General features: G+C 41.6%; 1 protein-coding gene across 2 annotated transcripts; it reads right to left on the bottom strand.

The window, feature by feature from the left end:
• Nucleotides 1–1,205: 1,205 nt before the first annotated feature.
• LOC125091643 (cytochrome P450 4V2) lies at nucleotides 1,206–26,247 on the bottom strand. 2 transcript variants are annotated; one of them, XM_047715378.1, is made up of 12 exons: nucleotides 26,108–26,247; nucleotides 24,175–24,283; nucleotides 19,583–19,695; nucleotides 17,473–17,558; nucleotides 16,484–16,674; nucleotides 16,017–16,086; nucleotides 14,229–14,355; nucleotides 11,872–12,057; nucleotides 9,001–9,103; nucleotides 4,106–4,240; nucleotides 3,834–4,013; nucleotides 1,206–2,410 (listed from the first exon to the last, which is right to left on the bottom strand). In XM_047715378.1, the coding sequence occupies exons 2-12, from the start codon at nucleotides 24,281–24,283 to the stop codon at nucleotides 2,238–2,240; spliced, it is 1,473 nt and encodes a 490-aa protein (XP_047571334.1). In that variant the 5' UTR covers nucleotides 26,108–26,247; the 3' UTR covers nucleotides 1,206–2,237. The 2 variants fall into 2 exon arrangements, with proteins under 2 accessions (XP_047571334.1, XP_047571328.1); XM_047715372.1 differs by lacking the exon at nucleotides 26,108–26,247 and having other exon boundaries at nucleotides 24,175–24,510.
• Nucleotides 26,248–27,172: the final 925 nt, after the last annotated feature.

Raw genomic sequence — 27,172 nt, 5'->3', positions numbered from 1 at the left:
ATGACAAGGGCACAAGGAACATTTTGTTAGAAGGTCTGAGTAGCACTGTTGACATCTGCTTAAATGTGCTATTTCTTTTATTACTCATTATGAATTGGTCACCCACTAATTTCCCTTTAAACTTATCTATATTTAATTTATTTTTCTCGAGATACCTCTTTTGAGCAGTAGTAAGACAGGTAGTAAAGTCATAGATATTAGATCATCCTCTTATTAAAAAAAAAAAAAAAAAAGCCAGCACCTGCATTTTGATATCACAGACCATAATATAATTTCTCAATTCTACCTCTAATGCGGTTAAGAGAATTTCTAATTAAAACATGAATAACAAATTCTTCCAGGGCTACTTGAAGATCTTAGGCCAAAAGGTAACATTAAACAGTGTTTGACTCTAAGTTTAATTTCACATCCAATGTAGGTCACTAAAAAAAGAAAAAAGGGAAAAGAACAACAACCAAAAAAGCAAGTTTTATATCTAAACACATAAAATTGAAAAGTAATATTAATTTCCAAGAATAAAACTTTGGTTATCTATAGTCATCTGGGAATAAGATTTTCTGCCTATATCCACTTTCTAGATAATAAAGTTAAGCATATGATGGGAATCTTTTCCAACTGTATCATATACTTCCTTGACTTTTTCTCAACAATCTAGCAACTGGGTTGTCTGTGCCAGGGTTTCTTGGGATTGCAGCGTGGGTAGAACTTCTGACCCTGCCCTAAATGACTCAGCCTGAAGTGCTTGCAAATGGCTTTGGTTTTGTAATCTCTTCCTCTGATATCGATTGAAGAATAGAAATTCCATCCTCTTACTTTGTTGCTTCTATCTGCTATTGCCTTGGGAGTATTGAAGAAAAAATCTTATTAACTTTATTAAAAAGTTGTTTTTTAAAGTCACTGAGTGAGGGAGTAGAGATACTAACTATGGAATTAAAATTCAGAGAATTTATGTCAGTTATCATCTTGATAGGTGTGCTCTGGAGGACTGAATTTACTCAAAGTCTAACCTTAAACTACGTGAGATATTACTGGTTACTAAATATAGATGAATGGCTTCCCTTTTCCTTTAGTAATTGAAGAATTCTAGAAGAAATATTCAAAATCAGAGGCAGAAAACCTGTGGGTTTTTTTAAAGATTTTATTTACTTATTTGACAGAGATCACAAGCAGGCAGAGAGGCAGGCAGAGAGAGGGGGGCGGAAGCAGGCTCCCCGCAGAGCAAAGATCCCAATGTGGAGCTTGATCCCAGCACCCTGGGACCATGACCCGAGCCAAAGGCAGAGGCTTTAACCCACTGAGCCACCTAGGCGCCCCGAAAACCTGTGTTCTAATGACACACCTTAGTTATAGAACTGAGTTCCATAAAGTAAAAGCAGACATAGTGAAGTCTATCGCATTGGGCCTGGTGAGATACAGAATACAGATCTCTGTTTCCGGCCCTATCGCCCGATAGTGGCATGGCTCTGGGTAGAAACTTGCCCTTTCATTGATCTCGTTCCTTCTTCTAATGATAGGGAATGCAACAAGATAAGCAATAAGGACCTTCTTGCTCCAAAAGCCATTATTTAACCTGGATACAATGTGTAGGATTGGATATTACCAAGCGGAATCTTTCCCAACTGTATATGATATGTAAGGGTAGTTGTGATACTATGAATAATGAAGTCATGGCTATAAGCACGTAGTCAAAAGGGAAGTAGGAACAGAATCTATGAGTCAACTTAAAAATTATTTACTCCAGGCGGTAGAATCCCAAAAGTGCTATAATAATAATTCTTCTTATAATTGATGCCACTTATATAATTTAAAAACTTAAGCTTCTTATGCCTAAGTACTTAATTACTCATGCTTTTCAAATTAAATGCATATGTATACATGCATATATATGTTCCCCAGTCTATAAGAATCCCTTTAAAAAATTCTGGAACTTAAAATTCTATCTTTGGATTTGCCAATTGAAATTGAGTTGGTTGTGGATCCCTCTGTTGAGAAACTTGTCCTATGTTTACTTGGGTGCCATCATCAGTTAACTCTACTTTTGGGATCAAAACCAAAGATAAGATCTATGGTGGTGATGAAAATATAAAACTCTTTGGTGGACTTGACCGCAGGGCAAGCAGAACAAGAAAGAAAGAGGTCTAAGGACTAAGAGTACTGATCTCCGACCTAGAAATTGTAAATCCAGTTTCCTTCAAGAAAGACCTTTTACATGACAAAGGCACAGTCCAATTACACGGTTAGGCTTCATTTGCATTTCTCCTCTTCAACTTGATCCAGATGCCATTAGTTGGACGAAGAATCAGCTCTCCTGCTAGACCAAGTTCTTCTCTTTTCTGGTTGGATTCTACCCAAAAATGCCTCAGGATGCAGGAAAGAATGCTCTTTTCTTCCATTATGGCAAATTTCTGACCTTCAAATTAATGTAAGTAGCATTACTTTAATTACACATATCTCTCAAATCTGAGAAATCACAGGTCCTTTTAGAGGAAGCAAGCAATTTCATATTTTCACAGTAGGGACAATCAGAATCACTGGGGATGTTTGTTAAAAAGGAAGATTCTTCAGTTCCCTTCTCTGCTCCTACCCAGTGCATCCGAATAGGTCGGATGAGGTAGGTATCTGTATTTGAGCAATATCCCAGAAAAATTCCGGGGTCACTGAAGCATGAGAATCGCTACTTTAGATGGCTTTCTTATTGGGCCTTTAATTTAATTTACTATAGAGTCACTATATACGTTTCAGATTCTTCATTTAAATCTGACCTCATTTTACTAACACCTGCATTTACATGGATGATAAAATGCTGGAGATCCTAAGTGAAAGTGTTTATAATACATGGTGATATGCATTCATTTTGGTTAAGTAATTCAGCTGGCCATATGGTGAGCATTCTTTGTTTTCATCTTGCATGATGCAATTCTTAAAGCAACAAACACAGATATTAGGTTAAATACAGCTAATCATTACAAATAAATTTTCCACCATATAAAATATATCCTTCTTTGGTCTAAAATCGACATTTTAAAAGTACCATGTAACTGATTGTGTTTATGTTATGGGCTGAACTATGTCCCCCCCCCCCCCCCCGCCCAAATTCATGTGTTGAAGCCCTAACCCTGTACCTTGGAATGTGGCTATTTTTGCAGATAGGGCTTTTACAGAGGTTAATTAACTTAAAATGAGGTCATATGGATGGACCTTAATCCAATCGGAATGGTGCTTTTATTAAAAGAAAAAAATCAGGGTGCCTGGGTGCCTCAGTTGGTTAAGCATCTGCCTTTAGCTCAGGTCATGATCCCAGGGTCCTGGGATCAGGCTCCCCTCTCACTGGGGAGTCTGCTTCTCCCTCTACCCGTCCCTCCCCTACTCGTGATCTCTCTCTCTCTCTCGCTCTATCTCAAATAAATAAAATCTTAAAAAAAAATAAAATAAAAATAAAAAGAAGAAATCAGGACACAACACACACAGGGAAGACCCTGGGGAGATACAGGGAGAAGACAACCATCTACAAGCCAAGCTTTAGAAAGGGCCCAGAAAAAAAACCACCGTGCTGACACCTCGATTTCAGACTTCCAGCTTCCACAATATGAGAAAATGATTATCTGTTGTTTAAGCCACACAGTTGGTAATATTTTGTTATAGCAGCCCTAGCAAATTAATCTACTTTATGATAGTCTTTTTTGGAACAGTAATGTATAGCGAGGGGGAGGAGAAAAGAAACCAGTTTTTTAAAAGACTGTTGCCTGTGAGACACTACAGCTCAAAGAAATTACTGTGAGAAATGCACTAGCACGTGGGCTGGAAAGGTGAAACCAATTCTGATGGATACAAACCAATACAGTTTCTGGGTCCCGCAGAGAAGGGCACGTATGCGTACGGATGGCGTCCTTGCAGATTCTCAGGAAAGAACCTCTCGGGCTGGAACTCCTCAGGATTTGGGAAGTATCTTGGATCTCTATGCAGTGCATAGGGAATGATGAGGACTTGAGAGCCTTTCACAATTTTGTAACCCCCTGCCAAGAGGTAGATAATATGCCATAAGAATGGAGTAAGGTGGACATTAAAAAATCCATTCTACCTGCTCTCCTGATTACAGAGTTCTTACCAACTTCACAGTCTTCATTAAGATTACGAGCGAATAAAGGAACAGAAGGAAAAAGGCGAAGGCTTTCTTTAATGACACATTCCAGGTATTTGAGTTTCTTCAGGTCCTCTAAGGTGGCAGGACGATCAGACTTCCCTGGTTAAAGGAAATACATGAGATGACAATGAAAGAACTCTGTGGGCTTGGGGAATGGGACATCCAAGAGGAATTAATCAAAGCACCAAATGTTTAAATACTTACAGCCAAAGTAGGATTTCTATTATACATAATCAAAACAAAATGAGACGTATTAAGTGAAAGAAAGAAAGACACGAAAGGTCATGTATTGTATGATTCCATTCATAGGAAGGGCTCAGAACAAGTAAATCCGTAGAGACTGAAAGTAAATTAGTGGTTGCCAGGGGCTGGAGGAAGAGGGAATGGGGCTGATTAACAGTACAGGGTTACCTTTCGGGGTACTGAAAATGTCCTGGAATTAGATAGAGTAATGGCTGCACAACATTGTGAATGCACTAAATCATACACTTTAAAATGGTTAGTTTTGAGTTCTCAGAGAATCCAGATATATATCTTCTCTTGGGTCAGATTCTTGGACTCTCTCCGCAGCATGGCCCCTAAAGGTCTCTTGTGCCTGGGTCAAACAAAGACGGGGAGATTGCCTCCTGCTTCCAGGCCAGAGGAGACATCAACCTCTCTGGACTTGCCACAGGAAGAAGAAGAGCAAGGAGCAAATGAACATACTGATGAGGTACAAAATGAAATAGACGGACTTAAGGAAAAAGCCAGTGAAGAATTTTGAAGTGATAACAGAAATATAACAAACGCCCCAATCATGTTTCCAAAGGAAGATGGAATTGATCACCCAAATCCCAAATTCTGGGGTAATAGCATCTGTCAACCACTCACAAATCTGCTACAACTTGGAGAGGAAGACGAAGAGGCATTATCTGACCAGATTCGAAGTGACCGAATTTGAAGATATTAAATCATTATAGAATAGGTGTTCATTTGAGGCGCCTGGGTGGCTCAGTGGGTTAAAGCCTTTGCCTTCGGCTCAGGTCATGATCCCAGGGTCCTGGGATCGAGCCCCGCGTCGGGCTCTCTGGTCAGCAGGGAGCCTGCTTCCTCCTCTCTGTCTCTCTGCCTGCCTCTCCACCTACTTGTGATATCTCTCTCTGTCAAATAAATAAATAAAATCTTAAAAAAAAAAGAATAGGTGTTCATTTTGATAAAAACCCTTCCTTCAAAAATAAAGTTCTCTCCAGAGAATTTCATCTGGATGAGAGTGTAATCCATCTTCAAAGCCTACTGAAGTCAGATGGAAATCGGAAAGGATTTGAAGAGATGCTCCAGTCAAATGCAAAATAAATGCAGTGGGAAGAGGGAGCATGAGAAACCAGAGAGCTTCTTTTTCTGGTTTACTGGCCATCCTGATGCAGGCACAGATGAGTTAGGAGAGGACATCCAAGATGGTATTTGGCCAAATCCGTGACAGTACTTCTTAGTTCCTGACATGGATGTTGAAGAAGGGGATGGAGGAGAGGAATATACTAATGAAGACGGGAATGGGAATGAAGGAGAAGATGAAGAAGTGGGGGAGGTAGGAGATGGAGGAAATGAAAAATGGAAGACTGATGGAGTCCAATCTTCTTGTTTTAATTTTCTCCAGTCCCCTTGCGCTCAGTCATGCTATTCTTGAAATCTCTCTTCTCTCCTTTACACCATGGGTCTCAACTTATTTTGGGGGGCAATTTGAACACAATACACTGGGAAGAGAAACTCTACCTTTTTCTATTCCAAATTTATACTAATCCCTTTCTGTCTCAATCAAAACTTCATATAAACAACACTACTGTGCTCTCTGGGGGACAACAAAACAAAACAAAACAAAACAAAAAACAAACAAAACACCCCCTCTGCTCCCTTAGCTCTGCTAGAAGATGGAGAGTGCTTGGTTCCCATGTGTTGGTGCATAGAATTCTAGCTTTTCTCCTTTTCCTCAATATTGGGCTCAGATATTACATGTCTTTATGTGAATATGGACAGTTAGCATTTACCAACATGTATATGTCTACTTTCTTGTGTTTTTATTTACTTCTTTTTAGATGGGTTTCTAGAAGATCAGAGAAGGGTGGGTTAGAGATCTCTTGGTTAGAGATGAAGTGGGCATCTTTATAGCATAGTTTCTCCTTTGGCATGTTTAATTGTGATGTTTAATGGGCATCCTTGAAGTTTAGGATGACACTTTAGAAATAAAATCCTCTCCTCATGACTTGAATCCTACCACTGGATAGGAGACTCAGTGAGCCTATAAGAACTTATCTGGAATTGACATTCTCTAGTGTAATTTTGTTCCTGTTTATTTTTAAATTTTCTTTTTGTTTCACTGGGTGGGGGGGAATGGTCAGTTTTAAACACTAACAGTGTACAAGTTGCTTTGTTATAAAACAACTAAACAGACACAAATAAATGTTAATTTTATGTGTAACAGGAGGAATTAAAACTTGCAACTTAATGCCCAAAGATTAGTTGCTCATGAAATTTTAGAGCTAATACTAGGGATAGAAGAAAAAGTGAGGCACCATCACAGAAAACAGGAGAAGCACCAGAATAAAGCATCTAGAATAACGACATTTTAATTATGTGATATCAAAAAGATTTTGTGAGACCAGCAACAAGTGAGACATTGTAGAGGATACAAAATGTGAACGTATCCACAAATAAGGTGTGAGTTTTTCAAAGACCAGATGAACTCACTGTAAGCAATATGAGAGAAATTAAAGTCAATATAGAAAGAACCAAGATGCCTTTCAATGGACGAATGGATAAGGAAGATGTGGTCCATATACGCTATGGAGTATTATGCCTCCATCAGAAAGGATGAATACACAACTTTTGTAGCAACATGGACGGGACTGGAAGAGATTATGCTGAGTAAAATAAGTCAAGTAGAGAGAGTCAATTATCATATGGTTTCACTTATTTGTGGAGCATAACAAATAGCATGGAGGACATGGGGAGTTAGGAGAAGGGAGTTGGGGGAAATTGGAAGGGGAGGTGAACCATGAGAGACTATGGACTCTGAAAAACAATCTGAAGGGTTTGAAGAGGTGGGGGGGTGGGAGGTTGGGGGAACCAGGTGGTGGGTATTGTAGAGGGCACGGATTGCATGGAGCACTGGGTGTGGTACAAAAACAATGAATACTGTTATGCTGAAAATAAATTTTAAAAAATGATTAAAAAAATCAATACAGAAAAAAATAAAATGACAACAGAAGCAGAGTGAACAAGTTTAGATTGTCTCCGTTCTACAAAATAAAAGTCTTCCCTCTTGGTATGAAATTCCAGTTCTCACATCATATGAACACAAAACAACTTGTCCAAACTCATCTCTCAATATGTTCTACTATAGGTTCTAAATCCTAGCTACCCCTCCCTATTCACTACTGTCTTCCAAATGTTTCCATTTCCGTGCCATTGTCCATCTGTTCTCCTCATTCTAGAATGCCTGACCTCTCCTCCTTTTACCTTTATTTTCCCCTTCCTACTTCTTTTCTCCATGCAACTGTATCAGATACCACTTTTTTGGTTGGCTGCACCAATCTTTTATTTCCTCCTCCCAGCTTTGGAAGCCATGTGATGTGTGATTAAACAAAGGATAAAATTGATGGCACAATGCATGGCCTCTTTGTGGTCGGCCAGCAATGGCCTCTATATGTGTCAAGTACTAATCCCAGGACCTATAAATATTCCCTTACTTGGAAAAAGATATCATTGCAGATTTGATTCAGTTAATGATAAAAAAAAATGGGGAGATTATCCTGGATAATACAGGTGGGCTCTGAATGACACCACAAATGTCTTTATAAGAAAGAGGAAGATCTCTCTCTCTCTCTCTCACACACACGCACACACACACACTCACACACACACACACACAGGCACACAGGAGAGCAGGTAGTGTAAAACATAGAGGCAGAGGTTTGATGGACCATAAATCAAGGAATGCTGCCAGGCACCAGAAGTGAGAAGGAACAGAGTGCCCGCTAGGCTTCCAGAAGGAGAACAACCTGCCAGCACATCGATTTAGGCTCAGCAATACTGATTTTGGATTTCTGGAGTTCAGAACTGTGGAAGAATACATTTCTGTTGTTTTAAGCCACCCAGCCTATAGAATTTGTTATAGCCCCCCCAGGAAACTAATACACCCTCCATTGCCCCTCCCTCTTTCCTCTAGTCTTGAAGACAAACATGAGACCTAGAACAACAATCAAGAAGACAAAAGCCACGATGGCGAAGAACAGAGAGAAAAAAAGAGAAGGACTGGGCCTCTGACAACATCTCTGTTGGCTTCCGCCTAGGACTCCTTACTTATACTCTTACACCTTGTATACCCAGCTACACAAGTAGATTGCTGGTTGTGTAATTGAAATGTATGTCCACCAGCTTAACCCACCTTTCCTCTCATTTGTGGCCAGACGCAATCCAATATGGAACAGCTTTCCTGGACGCCCTCTAACTAATATCACCTGTTCCTTGCTGCTCCCAAAGAGCACCTTCTTCCTATCACTCAAGTGCAAAGCCAGGTTTCCATGCACAACAGCTGGTTCATCTACTAAGCAGTGAGGTCCTCAGAGACAACAGCATTTATCTGTGCGTCCCCAGCACCCAGCCCAAGGCAGTCACACGCCAGGCAGTTACGCAATGCCTGTAAATCAGCAGAAGAGGCCTTGCAAAGGAGACAGTACTGGAAGGGATCCCACAGGGGGGATTTCCTGCTTATGACGGTGTCTTTACAACAGGCCCTACTGCACATCCTTGATGAGTGCTTTCAGTGGCATTTGTTTCAGTGGACTTGGGACCCATGGAGCAGCTAACGATGGGGCCAAACATACCAAACACTTCCTCCAGTTCACTGTCCACTTGTTTCTGGACTTCTGGGTAAGAACCCAATAGATACAAGGACCAGTTTATTGCTGCTGCTGTCGTATCATGGCCCTACAAATGTGAGAAGAAACATGGCTTAAAAAGCAGAGTTATATCAAGAAGATCAGGAATGATGACTCTATTCTGAATTGTCTCTGGATCTAACAGCTGCAATGTGACTCCAGAACATATAAGTTCATTCCACACAGCATCTCACCTTGGTGAGAAGCAAACAGATAAAATAATCCCTTCAAGGTGGAGATTCATGCTTAGAGAGACATTTCTCTGCTACATGGAGCTGTCCACCTGGTGAGAAGTGGTTCACTGTGCTGATAAGGGGCATTCCCAGGAACGGGGCACACCAGGCAGTTTTGAAGGGGTAAAAGTCCAGGGGTGCCTGGGTGGCTCAGTCAGTTAAGCATCTGCCTTCAGCTCAGGTCATGATCCTGGGGTCCTGGGATCGAGTCCCACATCAGGCTCTCAGCTCAGTGGGGAGTCAGCTTCTCCCTCTGCCCCCCTTCTCCTGGTTTGTGCTCTCTTTCTCTCTCTCTGAAATAAATAAATACAATCTTTAAACAAAATAAAGGAGGGAAATGTGTGATTTTTATGAGCCAGCTTTGCCTGATCTGTACTTCTCTACTTTTCCCCACTTGCAAGGTAGGTTTTACCTGTCCATGTGGACACGAGGCAGTATCTATGCAGTTCTGAATATTGTCATTGCAAGGAATTGATCAATAGCTTCATTTAACATGTGCTGAGTTCCAGACAAAACACTAAGTACTTTGCAGAAACCAACAGAACTGTTCTTCATGAACATCATGAAATACTTGATACTGTTATTCACATTTTCGAGATCAAATACTGGAGGCTGAAAGTCCTATTTCATTTTGTCTGCTACCCAGAGAAAGCAGGATGAAATGAAACAAAGCACGGAATTTACCGGAGCACACTGCTGGGTTGGGGCAGGGCAAAAACCTTCCTATCCAGTGCCTGGCAGCCAGGCAATGGAAGGCCGGGCACTGAGAGCCTGTGGCTCCCTTAGGGAGGAGGTCTCACTATTACAGTCTGGGGCATGCCTCCTATTCCATGCAAAGAAGAAAAAACTTAGGATTTCAAAGAATGTTAAAACTGGAAGAAAGAGAACATTCACAGGTCTGCTTGTTTTCATGGTGTGCGAGGTCACTGGTGGGAGATGGGTGTGCGTGTGCCATATACAGGTACGTATGTGTAGGGATAGGGACGTGGATGACAGTGTGTGTGTGTGTGTGTGTACACGTATGTGTAAGTGCATGCGTACGCACGTATGTGTGCAAATGGGGTGGTGATGGGAAAAGGTCTCTCCCCTTCGACATCAAATAACAGCCAATATCTGCTACATACTTCCTACATGCCAGGCACAGTCCTTGGGACACGTTAAAAAGTTATTGGTCTAATCTACAAGCCCCGTGCTCTGACAACGAGGCTGCTGACACCCAGAAAGCCTGGATGAGGGGCCCGAGGTCACACCTCTAGGATGGGTTATGGCTGGGACTTGGCCCCAGAGCCCACATGCTGAAACCCTCTCCACTTTTTGGCTAAGTAGATGTCCATTTTCTGCATAACATTTCTTTTCAATAAAGTGCTCTACTTAAAGAAGAGGTTTGAAATCACTGCTCTACGCCATCTCTCTATTTTACGCAGGAAAGCTGGGACAGAGATCGGGGATGACTGAAACCATCTCATAGGGCCAGTATGAACTAGAAGGAGAAACCAAGTCGACAGAAGCTTAACGCCACCTGCTTCCTGCTCCAGGGCGCTGACTGTCCTCCCTCAGGAAAAACAGACTGACAGACAAGTGCTAGCATCACATCCCGACGGCTGCAGGCAGAGCAGCGAACACACCGTTGAGCATATGCTGAGCCATCGAAAACTCCTGATGCCGTCTGCTTTCCTCCACTTCCAAAATAGTACCACGTGGTGCTTAAGAAATATTTCTTTATTTGGCAAGCCACGTATTGACACTCACTCCTTGTAATATTTAATATAGTTAGAATTATCTCTGTAAAAAGTGCATCTTTTATTATTACTATTATTATTTGAAGACCACAATTTTTTTTAGAATCACAAACTGCTTAAATTCTCGGGAGGACTCTTGCTTTCTCCTTCAGCTGGGGTAGCTCACGGCAGTAGCTAAGTACTCATGGGTAGAGGCAGGAGGAAGACAGACTTCTTTAAAAGAAGCTAGTGAAGAAACAGACTCATGGGTTTTAGAGATGAAAAGGAAGTGTGAAGCGATGTAGAGAATGGACAGTAAATTTCTGGCTGCTCTTCTGCTCGGGAAAGTCTGATAGACCTTAGATTTTTTTGAGGGAAAAAAAAAATGTATCTACTCTGTATCTACTCTGAAACCACCATGAATCAAAGATTTTCTGAACAAGGAAGTTGATCTGATACTTAATTGTAAAATTAATTATACTTATACTTAATTATAAAATTAAATTTTATAATCTTTAATGCTAATCTAATGATTCTTCCTTAATTATATGAAGCTACTTTAAAATTTCATTAGGGGCGCCTGGGTGGCACAGTCCATTAAACATCTGACTCTTGGCTTGGGCTCGGGTCATGATCTCAGGGTCGTGGGATCGAGACCCACAGGAGGCTCCATGCTCAGTGTGGAGTCTACTAGGATTCTCTCTCTCCCCCAGCCCCTCCACCCCCACTAAAATAAATCTGAAAAAAAAAAAAAATCTTTAAATACATAAAATTTCATTAAACTTCTGAAAATAATGTTAAAGATTCTCCAAAAAACCTGAAATTTATTTAAAGGTATCGGAAAATAACATGATGACATAAAATACCTCAAACATGAAAGTGTCAACTTCTTCTCGAACATCTTCATGACTTAGCTTGTTCCCTTCATCATCAGTCACATTTAAAAGCAAGTCAAGGAAAGCCCTGCGTTTATTTTTGGAAGATGAAGAGTCCTTGTCAGCACTTCTGTGTTCTTCGTCTCTCCTCATTTCACTGGTCCGTTTAGCAATGACCTATGATTTAAACAATCACATGCTTTTGTTTGGAATTTATTATAACCTAACCATACGCCTTCCTATGGAAATATACTAGCTTCTTTAACTTATTTTTTTCTAAACCTTTCCTATGCCTGCTATCGCAGTAATAACTTAGGCTCTTGTAAAAATACAGTCAAGCTTCCTGATCAATTTTAGGGCATAATTTGATAAGACTTCGAAAGATGAATTTAATGTCAGGCAACCTCAGAATTTTCGAGGGCTCTTTTTATAATCTTTCCAATGGGGTACAGCCTAATCATCTCTAGAGGTCTGAGTGAGCCAAGGAGATAAAAGTATAGGTGTGGAGAGAACGCAGTCCTTGTATGGTAGATTCAGGACCCATCACGGTAATTACATGTTGTACTGGAAAAAAGAAATAGCAAGTTGATGGTCGTTCACCTGTTTGCTTGCTGTTCCTTCTGGCGAGACTACTCCTTCCTCTGCATGGCTGGCTCCCTCCTTTCTTTCAAATCTCTGCGCATCATCACACTGTCAGAAAGACCTTCCCTGATCCCTGTGACACTAGTCCCTAGCACTATCTTCCCAGGCCTGCTTTATTTTTTCCCATTTCCCTGGCCATCTGGCATGATGTTACACTTTGTATTTGGTGTCTTTCTCTTCTAATTCAAATGTACGACCCACATGGAAGCAAATTTGTCTTTGTTTACTGATGTATTTCCAAACTCTAGAACATGGCCTGACATTTTGAGAACGTTCGTTATTTGTTGAATGAATGGAAGCATGAAAGCCACCAACTCAACGTTTTTTTCTCCTATCAGGCAATTGACTAAACCGAGTGGTTTGAATGAATAGACCCCAAGTTCTTTGAGGGCAAGATGTCCTGATGGAACCCTTGGTGCTTCAGATTCAGTATGCAATTTTCAATATTTAGTAACCGAATAATACTGTTCATCTGGTTTGGAATTCATTAATTATTGATGCTGATATTCATGCATGAAATTTGAGGAAAAACTCAATTGTATCCATGAAAGACAAATTGTTGGCCAGTCTCCTAAGCCAGGTGATTGTTCTAGACTCGTCTTTAATGCAGACTGATATCCTATATCGGAAAACAACATCACTATCTCTTTGTCAGCTTTGAATTGGAAATAAAATAGTAATATCCAGTTAATTTTTATCTTCTCTGAGTTGAAATACTACCAAAAAGGCCCTTTGCCTTTGAAAACTGTCTATTCCAGACATTTTCCCAGAAGACCCTTATAATCCTCATCTCTTTATTCTCTTAATATAGTGCCCTATTAATAACTATTCACAGTTCATATTGCATTTTGTCATTTTTTAAAAAAGATTTTATTTAGTTATTTGACAGAGAGAGAGATCACAAATAGGCAGAGAGGCAGGCAGAGAGAGAGGAGGAAGCAGGCTCCCCACTGAGCAGAGCGCCTGATGCAGGGCTCGATCCCAGGACCCTGGGATCATGACCTGGGCCAAAGGCAGAGGCTTCACCCATTGAGCCACCCAGGCACTCTCATTTTGTCTTTTTTTTTTTTTTTTTCATTTTGTCATTTTTTAATAGATAACCTCTGTTACTAAACAGAACTTTTTAGGAGAGGGAACATACAGGTCCTACTCATTACTATATTTCTTTTTTTTTTTTAGGATTTTATTTATTTATTTGACAGACAGAGATCACAAGTAGGCAGAGAGGCAGGCAGAGAGAGAGGAAGGGAAGCAGGCTCCCTGCTGAGCAGAGAGCCCGATGTGGGGCTCGATCCCAGGACGCTGGGATCATGACCTGAGCCAAAGGCAGAGGCTTTAACCCACTGAGCCACCCAGGCGCCCCTCATTACTCTATTTCTAACACTAGGTAAAGCATTTGGCACTTAGCAAGTGTTTAATTAATATTTACTAAATACAGAATTGAAATCTAATCATGTTGCCTATTTTTTTCTATTATTCCATTCAAGTTTTATAAGGCACAGACTCCACGGTCCTGCACTGGTTATATTCACAAAACACAAAAATCATGGATTTTAAAAAAAGTTCTAGAAATGGACAGTGGTGATGGCTGCACAGCATTGTGAATGTATTTACTGCCACCAAAGGGAACCCTTCAAATGGCTTTAATGGCAAATTTTTATATTATGTATCTTTTACCACGACCAAAAAATAAATTGAGGACTTACATTATTGGTAAAATTATGGAGGACCTCTAGGCTCCTTTTGTGTTCCCGCCCTTCTTTGCACATGAGAAACAGAAAGTCAAGCCAGAGCCAGGGCGCCTTCATTCTTCGATGTATCGAATCACTCATTCTATAAACAGGATGAAAAGACATCAGCTGATGCATGAGAAACGTGTATTTCTTTAGCACCTCTTTGGTGCCTGCTCTCAACAAGAGTAGTATATGGAAATGAAGATGATCTGTCTTAGAGGCTACTAAGAGCTCCGTGCTTTACACTCAACATGAATGCATGGGCTTTTACATGTCCAGGGAAGCTTAACATTTTAATGGTTTCATTAGTGGAAGGAAGAATTCCTTACAGAACATCCTTACTAGGTGGCCATCTGATGTCTGCTTTTGTTTCTTCAGAAAGAGTTCTGGACCTCCCAAGGCTGCTGTGGCTCTTGGATCGCACACTGGGAGGCAATCTGCCTCTTTTTAATATCCTCTCATTAGCTTGATCATTCCTCTGGAGTGAGAGGACATGAGCGGTTGCCCTCTTCCAGAGAGAAGTGCTCACCAAGCACCCAGGTCTCACAGCTGTCCCGAAGACCTCCCTCGTCATTTCCAGTGATAAAGAAGCAAGACCTCAACAGGTTCCCCTCCTTTGGGATGGACTTAGACACCTGTTCTTCAGAGAGGTGTTTCCTGAGAGTCATCCATTGGACATATCCCTGTTTTCCTTTTCCTTTCCTTTCCTTTTCTTTCCTTTTCCTTTTCTTTTTATCTCTTCTTTCTTTCTTTCCTTTCCTTCTTTCTTTATTCCTTTCTTGAGAGAGAAACAGAGAGAGAGAAAGCTCGAGCAGAGAGCAGAGGGAGAGAAAGAATCTGAAGCAAGCTCCATACTCAATGCAGAGCCCCATGAGGGGCTTGATCTCACAACGCTGAGATTGTGACCTGAGCCAAAATCAAGAGTTGGACACTTAATGGACTGAGCCATCCAGGTGCCCCCACCCCCCCAATGTCAACTTGATCTTTTCTTTCTAAGCAATTATTAGAATTTATGCTGGCACTCATTACAGTGTGTGTCTCCCTGCTATTCTTCCTGTTTGTGTGCTGCGATAAAACTAGTCAGCACCTAGAGCCATGAATGGCCGGTGACAAGATGCTCAGTAAATATTTATGAAAATAAAGTGAAATGAGAAGTGAACTTAAAGATAGGAAACATCAAATCAAATCCTGGCCCTGACTCTTACTCGTTGAATACCTGCACGCCATTTTTAAAGCAAAATTGATTATTTCAATGAAAAAATAATATATACTCAGAGCAGAAAATATGGGAAAGGAGAATAAACAAAGGAACAACAAAAAAACCCAAAACACTGTAAGAAAGAGAAGCACACACACAAAACAATAGTAACCACAGATAATATTTTGGTATAGTATCTTCTAGTTCTTTCTTTCTATAAATATTTTTTATACCTACTGGTAATCATACTAAAAAAATTATTTTTATCTTTATTATTTACATCATAATGTAATTTTTCAATATATTATAAAATCATTTTAAATTATAGCATAATCTGGGTGTGTCATCATTTACAAAACCATTCCTCTCCTGGCCATATACATGCTTAAATGACTAGGTCAATTTTGGTATCAAGTTTTATTTTGAAACAATGGAAAGATTAATAATTAATTACTAATTAATAATTATGAATAACTGCAGAAATTATTAGCACTAATTTTTAAAAAAAAATTTAAGCCCTAATCCGTACCCATTTTAAAGATAATTAAAAGGACTTCATTTACCTATAAACTGCACGGACATACTCGGAATCATCATTAGTTTGAGCACCAATATTCTTCCCCATAGCTGTTTCTGCAAAATAGGGCAAGAAGCAACCGCTCAGTTTGAGCACATATCCTCTGTTTATTTTCCAGGGGCAAACACTTAAAAAAAAGTCATAAGTCCTGTTCTGTTCTCATAGATTTTAAAATTGTTCTCTCCCCCTTTTGCTTCTTCTCTTGTATCTTCTCCTACTCCCTGTTCCTGCTCCTTCTTCCCTCTGCCCTTCTAGGCATGTTGACTCTGTGATTGTCCTGCTCAGAGCCCTCACAGTGGCTGCTGCTTCTCAGGGACCTGAGCATTAGGACCACCCTGAAAAATCCAATATCCTTTCCGATCCCCTCATTCACCTTCCCACTGCAATGTTATTTTCTGTTTGGGCCATTCTATCTCTACACCATAACTTTAGAAACAAATCAGTGAGACTTACCACAAATTATATCTAAGGCACAAAGGGTGATGTAAAAAAAGCAGTTAAATGCTCCTTGGTTAACATGTTTTTCAAGCTTATGGACCAATATATTTGCTTGTTCATTCATGACATCTAAGAAATCTTCCAGAATTGTAAAATGGAAAGTGGGTGTTAACATTTTTCTCCTAGATCGCCATTTGTTTCCAGTACTAGAAACACAAGGTCATGAACAAAAGAAGCAACATTGGAAACAAACAAAGTATAAATTTAGCCGAGTCAACAAAACTCTCCTGAAAGAGATTGATCTAAACATTGTCAAATGCTTCGGTCAGAAAGACAAAGGTTCATAGATAGCTACTGACTGTGCATTGTTTAGATATTATTCTATATTACTAATATTTAAAGGGGCACTCATAAAAATTGAAAAATTTAAGAATTTTTCTAAATTTCCAAGTTCCAAGTTTCTAAAAATTAGAATTTTTTTCCTCCCCTCTATTAAAAACCTCAGTCCTCCGATGATCCCTGTGGTCCGTGATTCTACTTTGATCTCTCTTATTTTCAAATTCTCCACAGACCCCATAAAGGTTTTGCCTTTCTCTTGGCAGGCCTTCTCTCAGAGGATGGAGCCCTATGTCTGGACACAAGTTCCAGGATGGAGATTTTGTGCTCCATATTCTTCGCTGGGGCTGACTGCTTTTTCACTGGATTTTCAAGATCTGCCTGCCCCGAACTCTCCTTTCCTTTCTTTTTCATACACCAGCATCTGACTCTTCTTGAAACGCTGGTCATCATCATTATTGAGTCCCATGGCTGGAGATTACCACACCTGGACTCTTGTCTGTCAGAGCCCACTGTTCTCTACAACTTTCCTTCCAGTTTCTCCCATACTTCCTGGTAGCACAGTCTTGCAGACAGGAGAACTACTTTGTGTCAGTTCCTGACATAACAAATTACCTATCGGAGGAACTGTTTCTGTGAGATAGCTTTACAGATCTACAGTGACATACCTTGTAAGAAGTCCTAGGCCAAGCCATGGTTCCAGAAACTTGTACATATAAGATTTATCAATTTGCTTTGAACTAGTTAAAATTACCTTGGAAAGAGAAAAAAAAATTGAGAGATATATAGACATCAAAACAATTTCAACTCAAAGTTGAATTCTACCTGGCTAGAACACTACTTTTTTTTTTCTTTTTTAAAGATTTTATTTATTTATTTGACAGGTAGAAATCACAAGTAGACAGAGAGGCAGGCAGAGAGAGGGGGAGGCAGGCTCCCCACTGAGCAGAAAGCCCAATGCGGAGTTTGATCCCAGGACCCTGAGATCATGACCTGAGCTGAAGGCAGAGGCTTTAACCCACTGAGCCACCCAGGCACCCCAGAAGGTACATCTCATAGGGATGGCTGGGTGGCTCGGTCGTTAAGCCTCTGCCTTCTGCTCAGGTCACAATCCCAGAGTCCTGGGATCGAGCCCCGCGTCGGGCTCGTGCTCCATGGGAAGCCTGCTTCTCCCTCTCCCTCTGCTGCTCCCTGTTTGTGTTCCCTGTCTCACTGTGTCTCTGTCAGATAAAAAATAAAGGAACATTTCATAGCTATTATTTTTCTGTGATTCATTTTTATTCCTGTGCTTTAAAGGAAGTCAAGTCGAGTTTTGAACACGTAACTGTCATTCAGTCTTGGGACGAAATGGAGTTGAGAAAAAGGAAAATGTCCAAGATAAAGCTCTGGTTCTTACAATGAACTAGGAACCAAGTGGAGTCATTTATTGAGGGTGGGAGGATGGGAGAGAGAAGATAAATGAATCCAAAGATGACCATGTCCAAGGAGATAAAAATCAGAAGTTCATTTTTGGGCATGATGACTTGGAGACATTCGAGTTGCTATGGTCTGAAATAGGAATGATGCCCAGGATAAGGACTTGACCTAGAGGTACACATTTGAGTATCTCCAGCAAGTGAGTAACACTGAAACCCATGAATGTGATCGGATCACTTGGAATCCAGGTGAAGTAGAAGGGATGAGTCTTTAGGTCTGAGCACAAAATCCTCGTCAGGCTCCTAACTCTAGTCACACACTCTGGACAGATCTCTCACATACATACTGAACCTGCTCACACCAAGTCCGCAGTGGTTGAAATCCTACACCTGTCTCCTCACTACCTGTTCTGAACCAGGCTGGTGCAGTGTGGTACAAGAGAAATCCAACATTTTCACTGCAGTAACTAAGAAAGACATATCCCAGCATTAATGCCTAGGAAGTTATATTTAATTTTGTTTCAAGAAGCTCTGTTCATTCCATTCTTATTTCCTGACCCTAATCCTTTTCTCATCAAAACCACAAGAAAATCTCCCAGGTATCATAATGATAAGTAAAAGCTATACAATCATTTTGAGCAGTTATTTCAATAGCATGGATTAATGATATCTGCCCTATCAGTATGACAGGCACATTCTTTTTTAAGAAAATTAATGTGGAAGAGTAAACTCGTAATGGATCGGAAACTCTAATCTCTTGAGAAAAATACTCATACCTTATTAGTCTTATATTTTTGAACTCTTGAAACAGAGCCTGGCAGATAACATGCCCGTTAGCCTTATGGAATAACCTATTTGTAGTTCTATAAAACTATATCCTTATGGGGTGCCTGGTTGGCTCAGTTGGGTGGGCAACTGCCTTTGGCTCAGGTCATGACCTTGGAGTCCTAGGATCGAGTCCCACATCAGGTTCCCTGCTCAGCAGGGAGTCTGCCTCTCCTGCTGACCTCTCTCCTCTCATGCTCTCTCATTCTTTCTCTCAAATAAATAAATAAAATCTTAAACAAAACAAAAACTATACCCTTATGCAGACTTTACAAAAAAAAAAAAAAGACAAAATATCTTGGACCTGATAACAAATGTGTCCAGAGGCTTCTTTGTCCAGAGGTTGCTACCCTCCCCAGGATTAAGACAACATCTGGAAAGCATTCAATGGCACCTACATTGCCAAAAATATGTAATGAGCTGCTCAATATGCTGAATTCAATTAAATATAAGAACAATGTTGCCATATTTATTCTGATGAGACTCTCACACCGTCAGACGTGAAGGGGACTAGAGGTCATACTGACCGCACACTCACCTTCACATTTTCTGCTTTATAAATGGCCACTACTGGCATGGTCCCAAGCCAGAGTTTCAGTAGTGGCTGGTGTTGGTACTTCTTGGTATAATGAATGATCTGCTGAAAAAATTCTGGGAGAAAATATTTAATTTTCAGTGAGTTTCTTGTGTCTTTTGGGTTCGGGTTTTTTTTTTGTTGTTGTTAATCTGTTTACTTTGGGAAAGTCACTTAATATTTCCCACATCTCTCCCATCTTCAAGGTAAACCACACAGTTTCTATTAAGTGATATAATGATTGCATGGCGAAGGTAATTTAATTATGATGACAACCAAGAAACGTGCACCTCCAAAGGACCCAATCCCTACTTTGAAGGAGCTTCTAGGCATGGGAGATGGTGACTTCTGTAGCACCAGAGAAAATGAAATGGTTGCTAAAATCCAAGTTTTAGTCTGAGGAGTTACTGATTCTCATGGGGAGGACTGAAAAAATTTCATGACGGAGATGGCATTTGAGCATTAAAAAATGAGTTGTATTTTTATAGGCAGAAAAGGGGGAAGTAGGGGTAGAGGCAGAACGTAAGCCAAGCAGCAGAAACAGCAGAGCGGAAGTGCAGAGGTCTGGAAATTCCCTGAAAGTGCAGCCAAAGCCTAATTTGGGGAGATACCATTGGAAGAGGAGACTGGAGCATTGGAGGCTTTGATTTTCTTGTATATGCTCTGAGGAGTAACTGGAAGTTTCTGATGAGGACTACTATGACTGGAGTCATATTTTAGGACAGCAACACTAATGTGGTAAGATCTGTGAATCACCTGGGGCCACTGAAAGCTTCTGGGGGTGGGGAAAAGGCTGGGATTCAATGCTGCCAGGGTTAAGGGCATTGGCTGTGCAGTACAGTGGGTCCTTGCATTAGGTGTGGGGAAATGGTGATCGTCAACCCCAACTAGCATCGAAGGAGTGTAGAAAACTTGGGAGTCAACACTTTTCCATGTTGCAATCCATGAGGCCCTTGTCTGGGGGAATGCAGTATGGCATTACAAGAGGTCAAGCCATGACAAAATTCTCTGTTGAGTGTTTTCGTGAGTGTCATCTGGGTAGAAACAAATGACAGTAGCCAGGGACTAAAGAATTAAGATACAGGGTCCATACCTCAGAGAAAAGAGAAAAGGTTAGACATGCTTTCGGAACACGAGTCAAACAAGATGAGGTTAAGGGAGGATTTGAGTCCTAGCTGGGGAACTGATCACATGTCAGGAAACGGGCAAAAACCTCTACACTGCTGGGAAAATCTAGGTAGGGAAGAGTGGGGGTGGGGCAGGCTAATTGGTAGGCATATGGGGATTCTGGGCTGCTTCTGGGCAAAGGGAATGTCTGATTGACAATAGCAAGTCTAATTCCAACCCCACTGTGAGGCTACGAATATGGTCCTTAAGATTTTGACAGAGCTGTTTTGACATGGGAATTTGGGCACCAAGGACAAATGGACAAACGAACCATTCAATTTTCTGGCTCTTTATCAATGCCAATAAATGTGAGCATGCTCAGCCCATCTTTACTACTTATTCACCTGTAAGCTTCACCCATTCCCAGGCTTCAGGGCAAGCTGCGCAAAATGCAGTGGGAGAGGAGCTAAGGCTCACAGATGCCCATTGCATATGATGCTAAATAAACACTAATGATTTTTTTTAAGTGTTTGCAGATTTCCGCACATAAAACTTAGTTATCCCTAAATAGCTAATATCCATTAAGTCGTGTTCCTTTACTGCAGCAAGTTATTACATGTCAGACCTAGTGTTAGGGTTTTTGATGCATTGTTTTTTCTGCCTCACCATAGTTAGATGAAAGGCACTATTATTACTGTCCCAATGGACGAAATTATGCACTGCTAAGTAACTTGCCCAATATCACAGAGTTGGTATATTATAGAATCTGGCTTTGTACTTAAGGCAGTAAGACCATACAAGGTGCCATCTTAACCATTGCACCATATTGCTTGAAAATGTCTTCTGGTCCAAACAGTTGTCAAAATTTCTGTGAAAAGAGCTGGGTCAAATCAACACTGTCAAAAGACCATGCTTTGTGATAATAACTTCCTACCTTGGCCTGATCTGACAGAGGAGACAGGGAAGTGTGAGCCTGTGGTTTGAAAGTATCGGGTCCAATATCAGAGAACTGTTGGGAGAGGCAGGTGTTGACATAATGAACTACAGAGCAAGAGTTTGGTTTGCAAGGCCAACGAAAAGCCAACTGCAGAGCTCTAGGTGAGATTACTGAGGCCAGCACTGAGGCCAGAACTGTGGCCACAGATCCAAAGCACAGCCTCCTGCCCAAGAGACAAGGTCACTGAGAACAGAGAATGTATCTTAGAATGATATGACATCAACCACTTTGTTTAGCTCCATGTTGGGGACAAGGAGGGGCTCCAAGTTTGATGGACACTTAAGGACCTTACTCTAACCAACTGCTAGACAGTGATCTAGAAACAGCATGCATTAAATTTAGTCGTTAAGATAATTCTGTCATACAGTGACTTTTACAAGTAAAGAATAAAAAGAATAAAAAAAAAAACCTCAAACCTTCTAACTTAGCTTTAATATTTGCTTTATATATTTTGGTGCTTATCGGTTAGGGGGATATATATATATATATATATATATATATATTTACATTTACAAATGCTCTATCTTCTTGTTGGGTTGACCCCTCTGTCATTATGGAATACTCTCTTGGTCTTTCATTACAGTCTTTGTTTTAAAGTCTATTTTGTCTGGCATAAGTATAGCGTTCCAGCTTTCTCTTGGGTTTCCATTTGCATGAAACATCTTTTTCTACCCCTTCACGTTCAGTCTGTGTGTGTCCTTATGTCTAAAGTGAGTCTCTTACATGCAGCATATAGGTGGGTCTTGTTTTTCTATCCATTCAGCCACATCATGTCTTTTGATTGGAGAATTCAGTCCATTTGTGTTTAAAGTAATTACTGATATTGCCATTTTGTTCAGTGTTTTCTGGCTGATGTAGTTCTTCTCTGTTCCTTTTTCTTCTCTTGCTCTCCTCCTTTTAGAGAGTTTGAAATAACTTCTCAAATTTAAACAACTTGGTAGCAAAGTTGGAAACTGAGCAGAGCTTTGTCTGATGCCAACATCCAGTACTTGCTGGATTAAAAAGTCCCTTTGTAAAAGCAGTATATTGTCACTCTCTTCACTCAGAAAGTAACTCCAAGGAGAATTACCTTAAATATTCTAATCAACTAACTCTCCATGTATTTTGAAACACGTCTCATTCACTGGAGATTTCCATTCTTAGAAAAATTTCCCAAAAGAATATGATGAGATTTTTAAAGCACATTATTTTTTATTGGGGGTGGGAAGTTAATATTTCCACACAATTATTTTTTCATGCTGTAAAGCCTCAGGGTAGAAGGAGAGATTAGCTCTGCTTTTAGTATTAACCAAGACAATTTTTACAAACATGGTTTTCATATATCTAAACACATTCTTCAATCTCTTGCAACATTAGTCACATTGATGTTTAGGTGGTGAAAAGTTAACTTGGATTTCTTCTGCCTGGAAACATTTTCAATATTTTGATAAACACTCCTCCATGAGGCCTTACTTATTTCTGTGAAGTTGAAATGACAGCATTTGCGGGGTGGGTGGGGGACAGAGCTGGAAAACAATCCTTCAAGATTTGGAGTTAATGTTCAACTTGTAAAACTGTGACTTACAATTAATCTGAAGTGAAACTGGGTTGTGGTCCTAGGCTTATTTTAGATCACTTCATTTCAGGAAAAAATTTTCAGCTCAACTTATACAGTCATTAAAATGAAGTGCTAAGATCTAATTCACTGTCCCCGAGGGGAAACTGTAAATATATCAAGTACTTTTGAAAGCTTTCTAACTTAAAGTGTTGTGTTTTTATTTTTATTTTTCTCATCAACAAAGCATAAATCAATCTCTTCAAAAAGCTATCGGTAGAAAACCCAGAAGCCCCTGCCCTCACAGTTTACTGTTATTATGTAACCTCCTTAAAAGAACTAAAATAAGAAGGTCAAGAAAGAAAGATTTGTGGTCAAGTCTCGTGATGTGGGGAGGGAGGAAAGTCTCAAACCAGTCTCCAGTCCCTGATTTTCCGGAGGGCGGTGGGTGGGTGGAGGATGATCGTACCGTTTGGAGGTACTCGCCACAGTCCCAGGGAAGTTTCTGTCCTTAAGGTTTTAACAGCCCAGAGCCAAGACAGGCAGTGTTTTGAGACTGGAGTAGTTTAGGAGTGGAAAAGAAGCGCGGGAGGACAGGGTTCTAGAAATACTGCGTCCTAGCCTGTACATAAAGAAAGGGGAGCCCAGACAATTTTATCAGGTGTCACAGGGCAAACTGGATAGAACTGGGAATCCCCTCTCTAGCGGTGACAGACCCTTCTTTCCCCTAACAAGCCAGCCGCTCCAGTAGAGGTGGTCTCGGCTGCCGAGAAGGCGCGCGCGCGGGGAGCAGGCGCGGAGCCAGCAGAGGCCCCGCGGAGCTCCTGCGCCCTGGGGCTTCCTGCTAGTGGGCCCCGCAGGCAAGGAGCCCCATGGCCCCCGCGTGTGGGTGCGTCCGGCCTGGGCGCGGTCCCTTACCTCTCCCGTTCGACTTCAGCTTCAGCGAGTGTCCCACCCACGGGAAGGCGCCGGGTATCGTGGGGAGGGGCCTCATCTGATGCCATTTCCGCGCGTAGCTCGTCAGCATCTGCAGAAGGTTCAGGATCAGGGTGGCGCCCGCCACCGAGAAGGCGCCCAGCGCGCCCCAGACCAGCAGCTTCTGCCCCCAGTGCACCAGCCACTTTGCCAGCATCGCGCCGGAAGTCCGCTCCGCAGCTGGCAGAGACTGTATATAGTGCAGGGGCGGGGCATTGGACCCGCCCCCTGGAGTTCAAGTGCATGGTCCTGGGAGGAGTTCCGGGATGCCGCAGGGATGCCAGAGCTCCCCGAAGGGGGAAGAGGTGGTGTCCAGCCGGTTCACTTCTCCCTCCTCCTCCTCCCCACGGAGGCCAGGCCTGCGCCTGGCCTCCCTGAAACGGGGACCTGGAGACCGAGGCTTCCCACTGCAGGGGCCGCCCTGGGCCTCGCGATGAGGGTCGCAGAAAAGCACCGCAGGGGTTGTTAATTGTGCTCCGCAAACACCTAGGTAATGACCACGGGCCTCTTTATCTGGTTAAGCAGAGACCGAAAGACCGGAAAACGGCTATGGAACTACCAAGTTCCCTCTCTTCCTCAGTCCTGCCTTAACCTTAGAAATAAAGCTATCATAGGGGCTCCTGGGTGGCTCAGTGGGTTAAGCCTCTGCCTTCCGCTCAGGTCATGATCCCAGGGTCCTGGGATTGAGCCCCACATCGGGCTCTCTGCTCGACAGAGAGCCTGCTTCCTCACCTCTCTGTCTGCTTGCGATCTCTCTCTCTGTCAAACAAATAAATAAAATTTTTAAAAGAAATAAAGCTGTCAGTTATTTTACCAGCGAAATGGGTGTGTTTGTGTTTTGCAAAGAACTGCAATTTGAGGTATACGAAAGACAGAAAAACCATAAACAAGACCAGAGAAGAAAAAAACAAAAAAACAACGTTGTTTTACAGAGGAAAGAGGGAATTGGCGGCACGTTAGAAGCAAAAAGTCCACTGGCTAATGTGGGAGTTCCAAGTGCAGTGGCTTTTCAGGGGCTGAACTGTGACCGTCTCTCATTGGCTGTACCGTTGCCAGGGGAGGAGAAAAACTTTCCTCCCTCCCTCCTGCGGTGGTAAAGTGGCATCACTTCCAAGTACCTCTCTCGACTTCGGGTCTGCAGTTGAGGAAGAATGGTGGGGTGTGAGAGCTCCCCCTGCTGGCCTCCCACTCCATTTCAGATGAGGTTTCCCTTTATTAATTTGCAAAGGGCCTGGGCTGGGAGTGCGCCCCTCTCCTGGGAAGCCGGGCCCTGAACTATGGCAAACGGGCAAGCAAGAAGGTTAAACTGAAAAATGCTCTGGAGTCCTACTTTGCTTAGTTAGATTAGTTTTATCTCCAGCTATTGTATAGGTTTCACATAACCATTTACAGGGCCTCTTTGAAATAGAGAGAAACACTGGCTAAGGCTTTTCTCCAACTGATTTTTTTAAAAGTCATCTGTAAGTACCAATGTGGAAAGAGGCTCTCCATATACTAAGTAGAAAACTAATAATAAAACAGGTTGCAGAACTGAATAGATAATGCCATGTCATCTCTGGGAGAAAAAGTTTTTTCTCTACAGCAAGACTAATGTTTGGAACAAAAAATACCAATCCTACGCAGTGGGAATGGAGAAGAACTTAAACTATGAGTTGTCTTTTGTCTTTCTGTCTTTTACTTCTGTATTCTTGTCTTTTACTCACTTCTATATTGTTTAATCACGTTAAGACCTTAAGGAAATGTATTTACTTAACCTCTTTATGTGTACCTCATGATTTTTATTTTCTTTCTCTCTAAAGGGTTGAGTTCCCATGTCCTTCTAGATCCATTCCCCTGCTCCCCTTTATAGAAAAATCTATCAAAAGACTAGCCATGCCTGTTGGCTTCAATTCCTCTCCTCATACTCTCTCCTGAACCCTCTGCAGTCAGGGTTTGTCCATTTTTGTCCATTCCACAAAGATCTTGTCAACGTCTCAGGTATCTTCCCTGTGGTTAAGTCTTTAAATCATTTCTCTGCCCTTATCAACATCATTCAATATATTTGAGTCCTTGTCACCTCCTCGGAAAACCTTTCCCCCCCACTTGACTTTGAGTGTTCCACATTCTTTAATGTTTGTTCTCCCTCATGAGTCATTCCATCTCACTCGGCTTGGCTAATTTCTCATCACATCCTGTTCCTCTAGGTGTTAAGAGGCCCAGGGCCCAGAACTCTTGTTTTCCCTGCATATCTACACTTAGTTTCTTGGTTACGTCATCCACTTTGGCACTCAAATACCATCTAGATGTTGACAGTTGCCAAATACCTCCCTCCAGTCTGTACTTCTTCTCTAAACCCCTGTCCAGTTAACCAAATGTCTCAACATCCCCCCTTAGGCATCTAATAGGCATCTCTCTCTTTAAAAAAAAAAAAAAGATTTATTTATTTATTTATTTGAGAGAGAGAGAGAGAGAGAGCATGAACAGGGGGTGGGGGGTAGAGGGAGAAGGAGAAGCAGACTCCCCCGTGAGCAGGAAGCCTGATGTGGGACTAGCTCCCAAGACCCTGGGATCATGACCTGAGCTGAAGGCAGATGCTCAACTGACTGAGCCACCCAGGTGTCCCTCTAATAGGCATCTCAAACATGACATGACACAGCATGCTCCCTAGTGTTAAGCCAAAGCCTAGGAATCAATCTGGATTCCTTTCTCCACATTCAATGCAATGGCAAATCCTATTGGCTCAAATTTCAAAACATCTCTAATAGCGCTTGGCTCCTCACCAGCTGTGCTACTATCTTCTGATCCAGAACATCCTCTGGGGTCAGATTACATCACTCCTCCTGGAAACTCTCCAGTGGCTGCCTATTTCAGATAATTTACCATTTCCAAGGTCAGAAAGGATCTTAATCCTTTGGCTCCCAATTACTGCACCCATCTCATCTCCTATGATACAGCCCCTTGC

This window comes from Lutra lutra, chromosome 2, assembly GCF_902655055.1.
Source record: "Lutra lutra chromosome 2, mLutLut1.2, whole genome shotgun sequence".
In the NCBI taxonomy this organism is placed as follows: domain Eukaryota; kingdom Metazoa; phylum Chordata; class Mammalia; order Carnivora; family Mustelidae; genus Lutra; species Lutra lutra.
Note: the sequence above shows the minus strand (reverse complement) of the source record. Positions and strands in the feature narration are given on the sequence as shown.